General features: G+C 40.3%; 2 protein-coding genes across 2 annotated transcripts; both read right to left on the reverse strand.

Moving 5' to 3' along the window:
* On the reverse strand, nt 1-11,089 carry bpifcl (BPI fold containing family C, like). The gene is made up of 16 exons (XM_070910368.1): nt 11,038-11,089; nt 10,765-10,877; nt 10,486-10,600; nt 10,155-10,286; nt 8,707-8,862; nt 8,554-8,617; nt 8,353-8,413; nt 8,152-8,243; nt 7,754-7,930; nt 7,516-7,575; nt 1,299-1,466; nt 1,053-1,120; nt 928-970; nt 762-822; nt 563-639; nt 1-459 (listed from the first exon to the last, which is right to left on the reverse strand). Exons 2-16 carry the CDS (start codon nt 10,862-10,864, stop codon nt 400-402), a joined length of 1,434 nt encoding a protein of 477 aa, XP_070766469.1. The 5' UTR covers nt 10,865-10,877; nt 11,038-11,089; the 3' UTR covers nt 1-399.
* A 1,717-nt stretch (nt 11,090-12,806) lies between these two features.
* LOC139289456 (vesicular inhibitory amino acid transporter-like) lies at nt 12,807-15,164 on the reverse strand. Its single transcript, XM_070911066.1, has 2 exons — nt 14,784-15,164; nt 12,807-13,994 (listed from the first exon to the last, which is right to left on the reverse strand). The coding sequence occupies exons 1-2, from the start codon at nt 15,162-15,164 to the stop codon at nt 12,807-12,809; spliced, it is 1,569 nt and encodes a 522-aa protein (XP_070767167.1).
* Between the last annotated feature and the right edge of the window lie 3,951 nt (nt 15,165-19,115).

Genomic DNA, 19,115 nt, shown 5'->3' on the forward strand with positions numbered 1-19,115 from the left:
ATGACAATAAGATTTTAACCCCTTTACTCAGACAGTCTGAATGCATTTGAAAAAATATTTTTTTTACATTATTGTGTGAAGAAATATCTGATTTTAGGTGGCACACCTCCACTTTATAAGCATTTCTAAAGTTGAGCTGCAATCTTAAGTATTGATTTGAAAATAGAATTGTAAATTGTGAGAGCAGAAATGTTGATTGTGTACTGCGTAGCAAGGCTTGTTAAACATTTACAGTCCAGCATCTAGCCTGAGGTAGCTTTACATTTCAGACACACTGCTTTTGTCATGTGGTGTCAGATATTGACAAATTAAATTAGTTCACTGGTTTAAAGTTTAAGAATCTGAACTGAGATGAAGAGCGTCCATGTTTGATGTACCAGAGTTAAACAGGCCAGTTTGTCAGTTCAAGCTTCTGTCTGGTAGCAACACCTGAGCATCTGAAGAGATGGCTATAAATCCCTGTTAGGAATAAAGACAAATGTCAGCCCAACAACAACCTCTTCTCTTAGTTAATATTTCCTCCAAAAGGAAAACATTAACTCAGAAGTGTTCTTATACTGACCTCCTCCACCTCCAGAACTGTGTTGACCAGCTGTGCTTGTTTCATTGTGGGTAAAACAACACCTTTGCCCAGTTTCTCTGAAACAGAAAAACTGTGTTTACAGTTCACATAGTATACATTATTTTTATCTTGCTACTGTAGAGCTCTCAGGGCGTAAGATGAAATGGAGAAATGATCACAGAAAGTAACTAAGACTCACCATTCACTTTTGCCAAGGCTCCCATCGCTCCCATCCTTGCAAGGCTTTCCACAGCACCAGTCTGCAAAGAGAAACATATCACTGTTCGATTTTCCTCAGTTTGTGCGCACATAAGGCTGACTGACTAACATGAAATGTGGTGCAGTTTTTGTTCTGTATCGTGTACCTTAAAGGCGCCCACTTCACTCGACGCCAGCGCCAGTGTAAGACTGTTTGGGAGAAAGCAGTATCATTACTTTACGTTTGAGTTTGTGAACTCAGGTGTGCGTTTTAAAACATGGTGATGCTCACTTGTTCATTGCCATGGAGCCCTTCAGTGTTCCACCAGCTATCCACACTTTACCACTGAATTTTGAATCCTGAAAGAAAGCTCAGGATTGAGGCACAAATATGACGCCATACTGGGCAGCTACAAGGTGTGACTGTACTTGAATATCCACTGTACAACTACTTTGATGTGTTGTGACATAAAGATTAAAAATAGGAAAGAAAAAGACACAAACACTTGCATGTATTCATTAAAACAAAAGTACTCACAACATTGAGTTTGAACAGTGGGGTCTGGGTACCATTTGGCTGGATGGCGAAAGCCTGAACAGCGCCCTGGAAGTCCAGTTTAACAGCACCGGGCTGGAAGGAAAACAGTGGAGCCTGTCTGGCATAAACCTGCAGATTCATCAGCAGACCTGGAAACATCTTGGGAAGCTGCAGAGAGACAAAGAAAAGTGGATGGTAAACATTCAATGGTCTTTTGACAACTTAAAGATATTCATAAACAGTACAGAGTGAAGCAGGGCAGGAAAACTGGGAAGGAAGAGGGGATAAAAAGAAAGTGTTGGACTCTGTGATGAGAAATGCATTACAATGCAAAACTACTACTAAATGTAGCTCAGACAGTTTTGTTATCCTGTTTAGTTGTTTCGCCCATGGTAAGCTTTGAGTTTTAACTGTTTATGAGGCTACAGTGTTACCTCTCTATCAGTGGTGCTTGTACTGACTGTCTGGTAGTGTAAACAGCTTGGTGACTTTCATCTCACGACTATTCCTTTCAGCTTTTTAAATGCGAGGATTTGATTTTTTCTGTACAACAACAGAGGCCCCAAACTGATCTCTGCCCTGCTGGACCCAGATCGAGTTAGACGGTATTTAGTTTGTGTGTGTGCGTGTGTGGGAGGGGCGGGGGGGTTTCTTCATGCGCTGCATACTTTCTAAATTTGGAGTTACAGAAAGGGAAGTAGAGACTACGCAGCTCAAAGTACAAGTGGGTCTGAATGGGTACGGATCATTTCAAACTCTTTGTAATCCTTTCGTAAATGATATTGTAAACTGTCCTATAGATACGAAAGTGTACAATTAAAACAGAAGTTAGATGTTTCATGTTTTGGCAGGGTGACAAAGGTGTGGCAACAAAAGCCTGACCAGCTCGACAAGAAGGACACCAGCAAAACAAGCGAGAAGAAAAGGTACGTTTCTGCTTCAGTGCAGCAGCCTTGTTTAACAAAAACAAAGCGAGTGCCGTGTCACCGGAGCTAGATTCGCTTTGACTGGCGAGTGCAGGAAAAGTGCGCACCACCATTTTTGTATTACAGAAAATCAACAAAGGACAGGCCAAACTACAGCTATATTTTAATACTTTTGTTATTATTATTAGAAATGTTTTACGCCACTCGGCCTGTGTCATCAAACTGCTCAAATACTGCTGAAGTTGTGTTTGTATAACCTAGTCGTCACCAGCCTTTTCACAGCGAAGGTCACGTGTCCAGATGTCCACCACTCAGAAATATAGCTAGTAAAAGCCCACAAAGGTGTTCAAATATAGTCTACGGACTGTATATATTAGTTGTAATTACTTGTTTAATTAATGTAATCTGTAGATTGTCTGCAGTGTAATCTGTCTGTCTTTTCTCTGTTTACATGGGTGTCAACAGTGAAAAGACAAAATGGAATATCCATTTCCAAGAAGGAGGTGGGACTTACAACCAAAATCAGGCTATAAAATGTATTACCACTAAATTTTTTTTCTGGGTTACATAATGTGATCTGCAGTTGCTGTTTAAAATGACTTGGAAACAATATACTCTACTCTACAGAGTGGAGAATGCTCCCATGTGTCCTCCTGCTTACTCCGAGACGGATTCTGACTACTACAGCTCCATTGGTAGCTCTGGTCCTGGTCAGAGGTATGTTTATTCTCAGTGGAAAGTGAGGAAGTATACTCAAAGATTCACATCATATCGCATGTGAGGACATAATAATAAGGCATGGCTTTGCTGTAAAAAGCAAGTTTTTCTGCACAATGCAGAAAAGAAAAGTTAGAGGTTACAACAAAAATGGCACTGAGACACGAGACAGCAGCTGTTGGTTTTAGTGTGTATGTTGATTTATAAAGTTTTTTTGTGACAAACTAGTATGAATACTACATGTGTATGAAGCATATTATTTGTTTAAATCAAAAGTAAAAAACATTCTGACACATGTCAGAGGCTGATTAGTCAAATGATTCATCACCATATGTTAAAGAAAAATCTTTTAATGTAAGATGTCGAGGATACGCAATATTTTGTTATTTTATATGTATTTGTTTGCTTGTTTGTATTTTTGAAGCGAGTGTAACTATAGCGACACCATGTCAGAGAGTGACTGGTCCAAGGACTCACCTCCATATTTCCAAGACCAACCTAGGTAAGATGTCAACTAAGGTAGCTGGATTATTTGTTATTATATGCTTATTTATGACATAGATATTACATGTTTATTTCTTTGTTCAAGGTCAGAATCATTTTGGTTCACCAGAGAATGTGACTCTGGGCCAACGATTCATCAGTTATCAGTTTGTTGATGAAATATGATCATTTTTATAAATTGTTTTAATAATAATCACCACATAAATTCTGGTTATTATTACGGCTATGATTTGCTGTCATGTAAGTGTCCTAATCTGAGTAGGGTGTTAAAAGTTAAATTAGGTTAAATATACATTTTGGGACAAACCATTTAAGTTTGTTTTTTTAAGTTATCAATTCAATCTGAACATCAATTCTGCATTTAATAAGAAGCACATATCAAGAGGCACACAAAGCCAGAGTTAACAAAGACCGCCAGATTTTATTATTTTATTATGTTACAGTTTCATATGTCATCCTCATAACAGTGAAAGAAGAAGTTTTGATTCCCCATTATGTGCCCCATTGGTAGCACAATGTGAAAATTGTGTGTCTGTAACACATAGTCTTCAGTGTTAATGTCTATTTCTAATCTCTTAGTTGTTTGTAAAACAACATCTTTAGAAAGAAAAGCTATTTAACCCATAAGAACCCAGACCCATTTCCCCTCAAAGGACAATTATGGGGAATACACCACAGACCAAGTGGACCACATTGAAGACATTTCTGATGTGTTTTTTTTATACTACCTCTTAATGTCAAAGATCTGTGATGTTACATATACGTTACGTTGGGCGTTTATGGTAAATTTACTTGTTTTATTGTTTTATATTAATTTGTTCAAGAAATATGGTCAGAACAGGTTGACTGTATACAGGACACACTATTAAAGCATTAGAATTGTTAAATGGGTTTGAACTTACCTTCAGTATCAAAATACAGGCTTTTTGAAATTAGTTGCTTCCTTCACTTGTGTTTACATGTCACACCACCATTTTGAAAAGGTCCTGACCTGTCACAGTCACATGACTGTGACATGACCACCACACCAGGATGTTTTGTATATGTCACTTAGGGACTTAATGAGTTAAGATCAAGCACAAAGCTGTATAAGGAAGATTCTGGGGCCTTTGAAGTGTGTGTTACACTGGTGTCACCATGGATTCTTATGGGTTAAATGGGCCCAGCTGTAGTGGTGTCAGGGATCTGAGCTTAAGATATCATGTATATGTCAAAGTTGATTATTACAACTTAAATCATGTTTTTTGCAGATAGAAGGTTTCCAGAGTTTGAACAACACCTTTTACTGTATGCACTAATAGTAACTTTAATTAAAAAGAAGACATTTGTAATTTAATTTCAACCCTCTCTGTATCACATGTTTAGGAAGGACAGCACAACTACGGTAAGGAGCTCTGCACACAAGACTAATGTTCAAATTTCTGCTTTTTTTTCACAACTTCAGTGAAACTTAAATTGACCTATAAACCTACTGCCACTGTCTAAAAAATATTTAATGTAACATTGTTAACAAATGCAAATCCTGAATTTAGTGGGCATTGATGGTAAAAGATGGCAAAATTGTTCATTTTTCTCAAACTGTTCACATTTTAAAGTTATTCTTAATTATGGATTGGGGTTTGTTAATTACACTTAATGCACTGCGACTGCCACTTAATATACTTTTCATCAGTCACAAAATATGCTGTTCAGTTGCAGTTGCTCATTGAATTAATCTTCATGTATCCTCTCAGAAAAATGTGTCTTCACCAATCGAAGTTGCAGCTTTCATCATAGTAGTGGTGGCAGTACTGTATTTTGCTTGCAGTCTTTTTTCCAGAGGTACTACATTTTTCTAATTATTTCAATAGGCTCTCACATATTATTGCTAAACATTAATACATGTTTGCTAATTAGTGAAATTATTTTATTCTTTTTCAGAGACGGTGACTCAACATGTGAAAATTGTGCTGCCGAGCTGTTCAGGAGAAAGCAAGAGCGCAATGGTGATCGAGGAACTGCTGAGTCAATTAAAAAAACAGGAAGTGCCTGTTAGTGGAAAGGTTAGACTAGAAATTCAAGCGAAGGAAGAAACAAGCCAAGTGACAGACAATGCAGAAGGTTCTTTACTTGTGTATGCAATCAAGGTCTTTTTTGTATTCTTTGTTATTCTTGGCATCATAGGGTTTTTTGTCAAAGAAGACTAATGTGAAATTAACATTCAGTTAAACAAGAGCAAGTAATCAGTAACTCAGGCCACAGATGAAGAGGAATATATAAAAATGTAATGTAGCGTGTGAAGAAGAACCTGCACTGTTGAAAACCTATGTAGTGAGTAATAAGTTAGAAAATTAGATGATGTCCACGCTTGACTATCACTGCCGCCTGCACTGGTTTATGAAAATAGAAGTTTAAATTCCTGATTTCATTTTGTTGATTTTGAATGATAGATATATCGTTTTGTAAGACTTATTGGAGTAGATTTCTGATAACTGACTGTATTCAATAGTATATATTGCATTATTATGGTTTAACCCTTATTTACATAATAGAGAACAATGTGTTGTCCTTCAAGGGAGTAAGTCTGATCTATTTGTTCAACAAAGAGGTGTAGCCCAGGGTTTGACGCTGGGTCCACTTGTTTTCTCATTTCTCATTTGCTGCAAATCCAAACTGCCCTTCAATCGGATTTCTTTCTTACAAAACTGGCTCTTATCTAATAAAATACTTCTCAATATAACTAAATCTTACATTATGGCTTTGGTACAAGACAGAGCCTTAAAACAAAATCTAAAATCTAATAATAACGTGTAATGATGGTACCTATCTGCATAGAGTTGATCAAACTAAATACTTACGGCTTTATGGCTTGACTCTGAACTTACATTCAAACCTCACGTTGATCACGTTCTCCACAAAATTAATTTTGGAACCAGTGTTTTATTTCGAAACTGTAAAACTGTTTTACACTTAATGTCCAAAAGAAACGTGCCTCACAATTTATATATTACCAGTTTTTGACGATGCCGATGTTGTTTATCAAAACTAACCTTCTACCCCTCAATACAGCATACAATAATCTCTGTAGATTTGCTCTTGGATGTCCCTTTAGTACTCATCACTGTATGATATATAACTCACTTGAATGGCCTCCACTCAATATAGGAAGATACCTTCATTGGCCGCAACTCATCTTTAAATGTGTACATTTCAACTATTCTCATTATCTACAACGGTTTTTGGTATTGAGGCATTCTACACAATACTTATATATTCCTACAGCCAGAAAAGCAATTGGAAAGAGGGCATTTATGTTCAAGGCTCCTTCAGACTGGAATAACTTACCTTCAAACATACGATCCTTGATCATTTCACATTTAGTTTAAAAGTGGTTTGGTTTATCCTAATGAATAAACGTGTATCATCATATGATTATTACATAATAAAGTTATGATATGATACTGGTTGGTTTTGTTGTGCATGGCATGTATTGTATGTGAATATGTTTTAAATGTATTTATGATAGAGATATAAGAAAATACATTTCATAAGGAGTACTCCTTTTAGAATTAATTACCACCAGACCGCTGGTTTATGTCCTGTTTTATGTGCTTGATTACTATATAATTTGTAAATTAGATTCTTCACAGCAGGATTGTGAATCATTTTTCCTTTTCCTTCTTTCGCTCAGGGTTTCTCAGTGCTCTTAAAGGTCCCATATTGTAGAAAGTGAGATTACCATGTCTTTCTTGATTTTAAAGCAGGTCTAGGTGCTATATGAATACTGTGAAAGTATCAAAATGCTCAGTCCATGGAGAAATACACATAGCCCATATTCAGAAACTGTGCCTTAAAACGAGCTGCCAGGACACCCGCTCAGTCTAAGTTATTCGACCGCTCTGCTCACTGTTCAAGTTTTTGGAGGTTTTCAGTTTGTTCCTACCAAGCATTTTTAGTGAAGAGCTCCTTTTCAGGGCTGTTTTCTTATTCTTAATCAAGTCTGATGATGTCAGATCTATGACACTGGGTGCATGCTGACATAAAGCTGTTCATACAGTGAGTTAATAAAACTTTGATGCAGATAGACTTACCTGAGGAATGAAAGGCCCCATTGAGCTGGTATTTAGGTGCACAGGTGAGCTTGGAGGTATCTGAGATGATGAAACAGCATTTCTTAACCACAGACATTGTTTAGGGAGGAAAGTGATCAGTGCTTAACCAAAAGGAGTGCATAAATGGATGGGCTGTTCTGACCTTAAACCAGACTTTAATTGTCTTCTCTGCTTTCTTCCTCTCCACCCATGAATGCATCTTTTCAGGTGAACTTACCATGCTGTCATTGAGGAGGGCCTGAAACAGTCCAGCTGAGTAGTATCCATATGAGGCAGAGTTCAGGGTGAATTCAGACAGGCCTACTGACAACATGTAGCCTGGCTGCTCAGGTACGGTGAAAGGCTGGGACTCAAAGGGGGGATCTGCATGAGTTTTGATACTGTAGAATTCTCCCTTTAAATAAAGATGAGCAAATAATCAATCATGTTTTAGTTGTTATTTCTTTTCATGTGATAATGTGATTATAAATGATGGTTGTGTGTTTATATCATAATTTCTTTCAAAGAAGTCAAAGAGCTGTCTGAAATGGTGTGACCAAAAGTGAGGGGACTTCCACTATATAATCAAATATAAAAATAGATTACATGAAATTACTTCTATTTGTGCATCCTTACCTTAAGACCCAGATTCAGACTTGAAGCATCAATAACAGGTAAGCCGGTGAGAGGGAGGTCAAGAGTGAGGTCTTGATCCACATCAAAGGAAACTGATCAGAATAGAAATCATTTGTAGACTGAATTATCTATTTATAAATTTAAATTCCTGGTATCTTGTACATTTGTTTCGTAATGAGGGTCTTTGTGAAGCTGCAATACCATTCATCGCCTGTAGGTGGTACTCCAAGTTTACAATGGATTCCTCCACATCAGGGCAGATCTATAGAGACAACAACAAGACAAATGTCCTCCAATGCGCACCACTGAAAATCTTTACAGTAGGTTCCACCTGAGCATGATCATGCAGGATAGACTGCGCCTCCACTGATATATATGACAAATATATACAGAAACACTCACTCTGTCCTCTATTTCACCTCTGATACGCCCCTTGAAATGGTCCACAAAAGGCTGGAAGATCCAACTATTGACATATGAAAATGCAGGGCTTATATCTTGACATCAGTATCACCCCTTTCGTCTCTCTCTCTCTCTCCCTCTGTTCTACTGTACCTGGCTCCACCATAGAACCGTACGTCCACATCTCCAACTTGAGCATCACAGCTGGCGCTGGTGACAGAAAGATGCCCGTCAGGATCTTTCGCCAGCGCCACTACAGAGGTCACATCCACACTAAATATAACCATGTCAAATGATCCCCCGTCATGTCTGAAAGTACATGGTACAAACAAAGTCAGTGCACGTTGGTGTTGGTGAACATTTACTCATACAAAGTACACCTCCAAAACCACAGCAAACCTCTGCCTCATGTGTGTATATGTACCAAAATCAGCAGACTAACCTCAATAACTTGTCCAACTTATAACTTATTATACACATATGTATATTTGTATATATCTTCATAATGAAAGTAATATATCCTGTTTTTCTTCTTTGTTGTTTCCTGTTCTTGCTTCCTTGTTTACAGAACATTTAAACATTTATCATTGCTGGAACACATACTAAAAAATTCAGGCATTTGTGACCAAATACTAAATCTGGAGTTAGAAAAAAGTTTAAAATGGCAATTAAAGAATAGGCATAACTCTGTAGTTTACAGACAGAAACCTTGCCCTGTTTTTAATCATTTATACCTTGATATAAACTGCATAAACTGCATGTTAAAACCACTCAGTGGCGAGCAGACTGTGGGCCTAATGATAGCCCCAGTTAGATCTTACTTTCATATATGTTTACTGAGTAGATGACAGTGTAGTTATGGCCACGCCCAGAGTGGCCTGATGGCATGAGGGGGAAGGATAAGGCAGTCACTAAAATCACTGGTTTCTTCCTCTCTGAGTGTGAATATACACAACAATTTTTGTGCCAATCCGGCCAATAGTTTTTAAGATGCATGTACATCGATCACATAACATTCCTGTTGGAGGTTGGAAACCACTGATTAATGTTTAAAATTGCTAACAGTAGCTAACTAATGTAACTGACACCAGTTCATCCAGGATAGTATGACAAGTTCTGGTTTTCATACAAGTCATTTACAGTAAAATGATTATAATTTCTTTTGTAACTTAAAGACCGGAATAAAGGTCAATTCGATTTAAAAAGCGATGATGATGTAGCATAAGTGAACAGGTGACTCCTCATCTGTGTGAGACCATCGCCAACGATGTTCCACACAAGAGTACAGGAGTTAAAACATTACAGCGCTGAAGACACTGACATGATGCCTCTAATGAGACACTTCCTTTTCTAACGGACCTCACCTGCTCTTTTGAACCTTAACCATAATATCACTTCCTCATTAAGTCTTTACTACATTTCTCTGCAGTGTGTAACTTGCACATTTAAATGAACACTTTTATATTGTGATAAAGAGGGTGATCAGATTACCTCAGGGGCTCTGAAGAAATATCCCTACAAACCCTGATTGAACAGCTGTGGAGGTACTGTCTTCCTGATCAAGGAGTTTACATGTGGGGCAGACATTAGGGAAAACTCACATTATGCCATAGTGTGTCAACCACCCGCCGGTTAGTGCAACACTGAGGCCTGAGATGGATGTCTTGAATCCTGTAACGTCCTGATAGAACTCGACAGACGGCTCTGGAAAGTCGTACTTTGTTATGGTGATGCTATATGAGGACATGAGGAGAGACAGGTGTAAATAAATGTGAGGACACAGATCTGTGTATTGTAGATACGTCTAATAGTTCAAATTGAGAAAATTCTGCCATACACAGCTTATTCCCTTTGATGAGTAAACTGTGTACAATTCATCTTCATTCATCAAAAAGACAAGTTTATATTCAACAATGTCAAATGTAATCCTACCCTGTTAGTGTGTAGTCTACACTGCCAAAGATGCTGATGTCGATTTCACCACTGATGTCAGGGAGAGTGACATGCTCCAACTGATCCTGAATCCATCCTGTGCCTACATACTTTCCTGGGATGAACAGCACAAAGTTTTAATAGCTGTAAATGAAACATGTTTCGTGTACTGATCTCAAGACTCATGTAGCTACAAAGCAATGTAACACCCTGTGAAGCAGTTATTTTGTGTTTAAATAAAGTAAACTGAGTGAACAACACCACCTCACGTAGCCTTACCGTACTGAAGTCCTTTGTTGGTCAGAGTGACTTGTATCGCAGGGTTTTGTCCACAGGTAAAAGGGATGAGCACAAACACTACTATCATGGATGGAAGCATTTTTCTGGGTTCCCTGTGGTGTAAGAAACAGCTTTACTGTATCAGCTACTGTATACCTGCAGTCTGCACAGTCAAAGAACTACTGAGACATTTACATTTTAGAGTGACACATACACTCTAAAATCAAACATGTAATACACAATAAACCTGTTTAGTGATGTTATGTAGCATACCTGAATTACTGCAGGATGAAGTGTATTTTGCCAGGTTGAAAGTCACGTCTTCACTGTGTCTCTGCCGTGGATGTATCTATCTCTTGCTTCCTGTATTGCTGAGAAGTGAAACTCACTGACATCTGACAATAGCCTGGGACAGACTACTGCATTGGTTTGTGAGTGTGTGTGTGTGTGTGTGTGTGTGTGTGTGTGTGTGTGTGTGTGTGTGTGAGTGAGGAACAGGAAACACATTTTTAATTCTGCTCTATCTGTGTTCACCAACCAACTGGTAGAGCGTAAGTGTGTGAAAACCATTATAAACAAAATCAATGTTATAGGAGCTGAAGTGTTGGAAGAAATATTCATACACATTTGTATGAATGAAGTACAATAGCCATGATCAGTGTTTCAGAGGGTAGATTGAAGTCCATCATGTCAGACATTTTTTGAACATGCTCATTCTTCGTATAAAGGCATGTCATGGTCTACAAACATGTAAAAGGAAGTGAAAATGATCTACTGTTCTGTGGACTTTTACATTCTGCAGCATTTTTTTTCCACAGGCGTATTGATTTGGAGGTGCCAGGCTGACCACAAATTGTATCATTGATGTCAAAGGCGACACGTTTTCACGGAGTCTGCCACAACCTGTTTTGGAGGCTTCTGCACTCCATCAAGAAATATTTAAATTTGCAAATGTAGCTGTGCACCATTTGACACACTACACTGCAGCTGCTACCCACAGTCGTCTCTTTGAATGCTCCCATTGTTGTTTTAAGAAAAGGGGGGAAGCTTATAATCAACCTTTTAAACAGGAAGTTAAACATGGCCCAGAAAAAACTAAAAGAGAAAGTCAAATCAGAACAGCTTCTCCATCATCCTTGGCTACATTTCAAGGAAACATTAGAATCACCAGCCATAAAATATTTGATTTATTTATCTCTTAATTCAACAAATACTCTTTGTCTCACATACCATGATTAGTTCCATTAAATCACAATTAACAAGTTCAATAGGAAGAGAGAATATTATCAGACAGACATTTTTTTCATATAACACAATTAGGACCCACTTGCTTGCACTTTGAAATTCACTTCATCCAGAATGACACTTGAAACACCAAGAAAACAAACGAGCCAACGAGGACTACTATAGGCATAAGATGGAAAATAAAACACAAAACGAAAACAAACTGAGAAAAAAAAAACAAGTATTCTGTTTAAACAACTACACATAAGTTATTCATGGTTTATTATAATCCAAAGAGCACCATCTGATCTGATGGGTGCCCTGGTTTTATATTTTCTCTGAAGTGGGATTAATGATATATCTAGCAGCTCAAAAACCAATAACATATTCACTCCATTGTTTTTCACATATTTCATTCCCCAGCTACAAACACGTACACACTCACAGTTAGACCCATGGCGGACATTTTCACTGGATCTTTGACAAATCTTGCATGAAGACTGATACCTGGACAGGCTCGTTAATGCCCGCATGTCTAATCACCCCCTTTCATGCGGAGGTTGTGTTCCTCTGTCCAGTTAATAAAACATGTTTTCTGGAATGAGTAGACTACTTTACACTATGATTGTAGAGTTTATTATTGCACATTATCACGAAGGCAAAATAAAAAGATGTACATTTCACACAAATAATCCTCCTCATAGAGCTTCTATGTCAAGTGGTCAAGGTGATGTTTTGATAAGGTCTGCGTCGTGACAACCTGCCGGAGTGCGGCATTTCAGGACATCAGCATTCAATAAAGGTCATCTCTGAAGCTCTCAGTCGTGGAGATTGTACCTATACGCCTCTATGAGCCCTTCAATCGAGTGAATGAAGCCAGATACGGCGCATATGCCCCCAATAACAAAAATGGCCACGTCGAAGAAGACGTGGTGCCACAGGAGATTCCTCCACTGCAGCTTCAGGTGGAAGAGGCTTGGCAAGAGGAAACACAGGCCAGCGCCGGTGAGGCTCCCAGTTAAACCCATGAGGAGGGCGAAATGGGGGACAAAGACGGCCATAAGCAAGGTGAAGACTACCAGGCCAATTCGAAGGCCCAGACCCCATGATTTCAACTGCCCACCAGGGCCGTAGCAGTCAGGGAAGAAGGCTCTCCCGCCATCCTGGAAGAAGGATTTCTCTAGAACCTCAACTGCAGCAAAGAACGGCAGCGGGTAAGATAACAGCGCCTTGGCGACGAGGAAGAGGTTCACCACAGCCCGGATGGTTGAAGGCAGGTTATCCGTGATGACCTCTTTGGTGGCGTCTGCCCAAGTCAAGTAGGCTACCAGGGCGAAGAGGCCCTTGAGGACGCAGGCCGCGATGTGAGACCACTCCATCATGCAGTGGAACTCGCTGGGCTTCTGCATGTTTCCCTCCAGGGAGGGGAGGAAGATCTGGGAGGTGTAGCTGAACACGATGATGCCGATCGAAATGGGAAATTTCTTTACATCGATATAAAACTTGACCTTCTCCCAGGCCCACTCGCGCGCCCTGGAGAGGCAGTAGGCAACTACGAGGACGTTGATGATGAAGTGCGCCACAGTGCAGAGCAAGCTGAACTTGGACACGGCCTTGAGGTTCTTCAGGAACGCGCAAGGCAGGAGCGCGACCGTGGCCACCACAGACCAAGCCTTCTGGGAGACGGGGAACCCCGGGAAACTGTTGTACATCAGGTTGCCGCTGACCACAACGTAAAGAATGCAGGTCATGACCAGCTCGATGATTTGGGCCACGTTCACAAAGTGCCCACCCAGCGTCGGGAAGCGGGGCGCGCAGCAGGCATTGGCGATGTCCACGTAGGAGTCCCTCACGCGCACTTTTATACCGTCCTCGTTCTCCTCGTACAGACACGCGATGAGGATTTTTCCGGTGTAGCAGCACACCACAGCCGCGAAGATAATGAGGAAGAGGCCGAGGTAGCCGCCGTGGAGGATGGCGTACGGCAGGCCGAGGACGAACATGCCCTGCGGACAGAGAAGCGCAGTTGAGTGGTAATGGACGAGGCCCACATCGCAGTGACAGGCCGAGCCAGCCCAGGCATGCAATGACTGGCTCACACAGCTCACATCTTACATAATAACAGAAACAAAACATGATATTTTTGTGCATTAAGATTAAAGTGCAACTCAGAAATGTGGGATTTATCGCAGCTGATTCATTTCCAGAGTCTGCATCACACAATTATTTTCTTCATTCGCCTCGCCCTTGAAAACAGGCCTTTCGTTTGCGTGCAGGCTGAATCGAATTAAGGCATTAAAGAGACAATTTAAAAAACGAATTTTTAAAATCATTTGATGACAACTTCAATTTGATGGAGACGCTGATAAGCACGTGGGGGCCATTCAGCTTCAGGGCTATCAAAGTCGAGCAGGCCCCCCTGCAGCTCCACTGATAAAAAGATTTGAATAAATAAATTCTAAGACCCACTGGCTCTAATGAATTCACTCTCAAACCGTGAATTGAACGTTACAACGAAGCCAACATTGAATTACGATAACACGTTGCACTTCTTAATACGTTTGATAGCTCAACATAATTTTGTTCGACAATATTGAACACGTTGCTTTATTCTAATCTTGGACTGTGTGAAGATGATGCGCACCCCCACAGTGTTCTCTTTCTCCTTGCACGAATCTTAAATCTTAAAATGTGAAAATCTTCAAGGTGACTTTTTGTCCAGTTGCAGGCCTGATCCATGCAGCACATGGCGTTTTTGCATTCAAACATGCAGGATGAGAGTAATCACAGTGTACCTGAATGGCATTGGTGACGTTCCAGCCAGCCTCCCATGTCGTGATTTTTGGCTTATCCTCATCCAGCGAGCCTCCTGTCTTCAGGGACGAGGGCCTCCGGCCGGTGCCGTCTCTCTGGTAGTGGCTGTCTCCCTCCAGCTCCCCCTCTCCCTCCGTGTGTCCCCCTTCCTCCTCTCCCTGAAGGACATCCATTTGCATCCCTTGCCTGTAGTCATAATCCAAGTCGTCGCACTCGGCGAAACCCAAGCCCTCCTCGTCCGTGGCGGCCTGGAAGCCCAGCCGGGCGAACACCCCGCTGACCTTGGCCTGAGATTTGTTGGACACCGTGTGGGCCGCATTGGTCAGCTTGTTGGTGAGCTTGTGTCGTATTAGGTGAGCCATCTTTATCCGAATAAAATACGTTCTTCAACTGGAAATGATATTACCGAGTAAAACGCAGAGAGGCAGGTGCATGCAGGTTGATTTATTTGCCTTTCTTTTTTTTAACTGCTACTGTAAAGTCATGCCTGTTGCCTCTTCGATGTCGTCGCGGAGTAAGCCAACCAGCCTTCTAACGGCAGCCTAACCGTTTCACCCAAAACTGTTAAAAATCCTCAGCCGCTTTTTTTGGCATGCTCATCCATAGTAGGACTCCCCCAAAAAACACTCCTTATCATCTGCCTCAACGAAGAAACGCCCCAAAACAGAGACAAAAACGAAAATATGTCCTCATTTGTCGTTAAAAAAGACAATTTAGCATTTTTTTCCCAAGCGGTTTTGTCAGTTGGGGGTCCTCGAGCGCTGGAATATCTGACTGCATCACCCAAAGAGAGGAGAGAGAGAGAGGAGCGTGCACGTGTCCGCATAGAGTGCCAGTGTAACGGCTCGCGCACAGGAGAGCTGTCACGGATGGCAGAGAGAGAGAGAGAGAGAGAGAGAGAGAGAGAGAGGCTGACCCTCTCAACTGGACTTCATGATTTTATTTCACCGGCAGAGTAATCACGCGGATGAAGCGGTCAGGTCATTTAAAGGCAGCAGAGTCACAGAATTGTTCCTGACATCATGCATGAATGAAGAGATCAAACATTTCACCTGCTTTCATTCTGTCAACAGGTCGACGGGCAGAGCCATCAACAAACAGCAGGCGTCATGCATGTATGCTAAATAAATATCTAGCAAGGGCCCCTGCATCAACTTATCAAAACGTATTACATAATTACATAATACATACATACAATAATTTTTAAATCCTTTCATTGATCCGAGAATAAAAATGAACGCCATACATAAATGAATCATGTAAACTTATTAGTGCAAGAATAATCTCGTTTTTTTCGTTATCAAAAAATGTAACTGTTCCACCTGACCTGTTCCACTGTGTTTGAACAATTGAAATCAATCTTAAATTTGTGAAAGCACGCGGACTCTCTTCTGAAACATTCACAGACATACAAGCTTATGTTCTACGGGTAGACTAATATTATTTTTTAGTATTGATGAATTGTATATTAGAATGCCTTTTCCAATAATCGTTTTCTTACACATTTTGAACAGAATCTACGATGCGCGTCAAAAAGCATAATTCAAGTATTTTCATGTAAAATACACCCAAACTTCATATTAAAATGTCTGAAATAATGTCAGTTTCCCCATGTCTGCGTGTTTGAATTTGTCATGAATGCATACGGCTACAGATTTTAAGCCTCCTGCTCATTTAACAGCTTGATTCCAGATGAGCATGTTCAGCAGGCTGTGAAGGGATGCAACTCGTTGCTGATATGATGAGCATCCTGCAGCTGGCCAGCTGCAGAGCACCGACAGCACCACGGACAGCTTCTTAAACACTCCTCCTTAGCCTTTTTTCGTTCACACACAGAATTAAAGAAAAAAAGAGTCCGCCCATTTAACGCACCGTGCTCGTCATATGATAACTATATTCATTATTGTCTTTTAATACATTTAATGAAGATCTGCACAGAGGGGAAAAAACAAATCTCAGTTGGATAGTTATTTCTTCACCTCAGGTCTAATCCTAGGGAAAACGAAGCACCTCGTCTTTGCCTCCATAATCTGCTGTGACAGGGCTGAACACATTTTTGCAGCCTGCTTGCGGAAATGTGGCAGGAAGGCTGAAGAATTAAGCAATTTCTCTCACAGCTTTAAAAAAAAAAACATGGGACGTTTCTGTTAATTAAGTAGAATGTGTAGCAAACAAATTGAGATTTTTTCCCCCAAAATTTAGGTTGATTCATATTGTCATGGTGCAGACAGAATAAAGTATTAAGAGATGCAAGACAATATTTTTTTACGAGCAGCATTGTAAGACAAAAAACGTAACATGGACGAGAGGTCTAAATTTAGAAACCAGCCAGAGGACAGAGAAAGTTCCGCATATTTTCATGCTTGGCTTGGGCTGCTTTGCCAGCTGCTATTTGTGTTCAAGCCAACATAGTGTTTGTTAGTGAGTGTGTGTCATCCATGTCTGGGGGTGTGTGCGTGTGTGTAGGGCAGTGAGGAAATAGGGAGAGTCCTTGAGGCATCTCTCCCTCCCCCATAACATGCACAATCCCCGGGCTAACGCTGGGACAGAGGATCGGCTGCAAATGTCACACACGCGCGCACACACCGAAACGCATGCACGCAAACTAGGCCTACATGCTGCCTCACCCTAAATCTGCAACAATGAAACTGCTATTGAGAAATGTGAAACAAAGACATGTAAAAAAAATGAAAAGAATGATAAAAGAATGCTGGAGAAATATTTTGCAAATCTTAAATATAATAAACTCAATATTGAACAAATATACGAGGCCACAATAAATTCTCTCCAACACGATAGATGTATTTCTAAGCTACTTCCTCGTGACAAAATGGATTTTCAGCCTGCTTTTTTTCTTTGAAAGGGCTTTAAAATTGGTTGCTGGGGCGACCAATTTAGCTTCTAAGGCTACAAAGAGAAGAATTAATTCAGGCTCTATGTGTGTGTATGAGTGAGAGACACTCAGAGAGGGGAGTGTATACTTGCAAGCACGCCCGGTTCAGTGTGTGTGTGTGTGTGTGTGTGTGTGTGTGAAGGCCTGAGATACGGAGGCTTATAGCCTCGTCTAACAGCCGTGCAGTGCTGACTGGAAGCAATAATCTCTGATAGTTGCCATGGCCACAGTAATTGGACAGGGTGTGTTCATGTGTGTGTATGTTAAGACTTTTGAGAAAATAGATTTTCTCAGCGCAGGTTATTTGTTTTTTGTGTGCATGCGTGTGTGTCTAAGAGCCTTGGCTGCCTGGATGGAAAGAGAATATTTAAGCCAATTCTGAACCTTTTGTCTAGTGAGACGGAACAGTCAGGTAGCACTTGCCTCTTGACAATTTGTTAATGATAGAAAATTTGACCTGCATCAGGTGATGCTAACTGAATTGGCTGATGGTGACCATGATGTTTGGAGAATACCTAAATCCTGGGAATATTAGGGCTTTGTACAAGAATGAATTGTAGAAAATAAGAAGTGAGTCAGACTCGTGCCCACTGATTTATGATCATTTGAATTCATCATGTTGCTGTCTCCCCACCTATAGGTTAAATAGAGTACAGTTTTACAGGACCTCCTGCGGTTATTAGGTGCACATGTCTGCTGAGGTCGGTTTCAAAATGCCTTCCTTCAAAATAATGATAATTATTTTTTTCACAGAAGACATTTTGATTTGTCACAGGAGGAAATGCATAGGGGTAAATAATAAAATGTGAAAAAGTCCTAGGCCACGCTTGAAGGAATTTGGAAACCATAGTGATGCATGGGCTATGAACAAATGATTAACTTTTTTCGTCACATCCAAATATGTCCCAAATTGTGTGTGGTGGTGATAAGATAACATTTGTAGGAGGAGTGGTGACACATCTGTTTAGGTGGCAAAGGGCGTGACACACACTAACTGGATTTATAAATTGCCATATGGTGGTAATGCTCCACCAATATGCAGACCAAAAACAAATAGGTTCTTCCTCGGTTTCCAACCAATCTAAATATAATCTGTTTTACAGGCTACAGACAAACACAGAAGAACTTCCTTGGTGTGTGTAATAATGGCAAAAATACAGTGAAAAAAGCCTGCTAGCTTGTAGTTATTGGGAGGAATCGGAGCGATAAATGAGGCTGTGTCAGAAATCACTCCTTCATTCACTTATTCACTATATATATTCCTTATGGAAACTCAATGGTTTGCTGAATGTGGCGCACAAAGCCAATAAAGTTTGACTTCTGGGCATAAAATTAGGCCCACCTGGATGTTCACACTGGGAAGTTGACGTACCACCTTGATAAAATTATCCGCTGATTTACAGACATCTCTTTCACAATG

The sequence above is a fragment of the Enoplosus armatus genome, chromosome 8 (assembly GCF_043641665.1).
Source record: "Enoplosus armatus isolate fEnoArm2 chromosome 8, fEnoArm2.hap1, whole genome shotgun sequence".
In the NCBI taxonomy this organism is placed as follows: domain Eukaryota; kingdom Metazoa; phylum Chordata; class Actinopteri; order Centrarchiformes; family Enoplosidae; genus Enoplosus; species Enoplosus armatus.

Excerpts from the sequence above, each read along its gene's own strand:
- bpifcl (XM_070910368.1), bottom strand. The coding sequence starts at position 10,864 with ATGCTTCCATCCATGATAGTAGTGTTTGTGCTCATCCCTTTTACCTGT. Across the intron at positions 8,863-10,154 it reads TTGACACACTATGGCATAAT|ACATGACGGGGGATCATTTG; the intron begins GTGAGTTTTCCC and ends ATGTACTTTCAG. Across the intron at positions 1,121-1,298 it reads CACTGTTCAAACTCAATGTT|GATTCAAAATTCAGTGGTAA; the intron begins GTGAGTACTTTT and ends GCTTTCTTTCAG.
- LOC139289456 (XM_070911066.1), bottom strand. The coding sequence starts at position 15,164 with ATGGCTCACCTAATACGACACAAGCTCACCAACAAGCTGACCAATGCG. Across the intron at positions 13,995-14,783 it reads ACGTCACCAATGCCATTCAG|GGCATGTTCGTCCTCGGCCT; the intron begins GTACACTGTGAT and ends CTCTGTCCGCAG.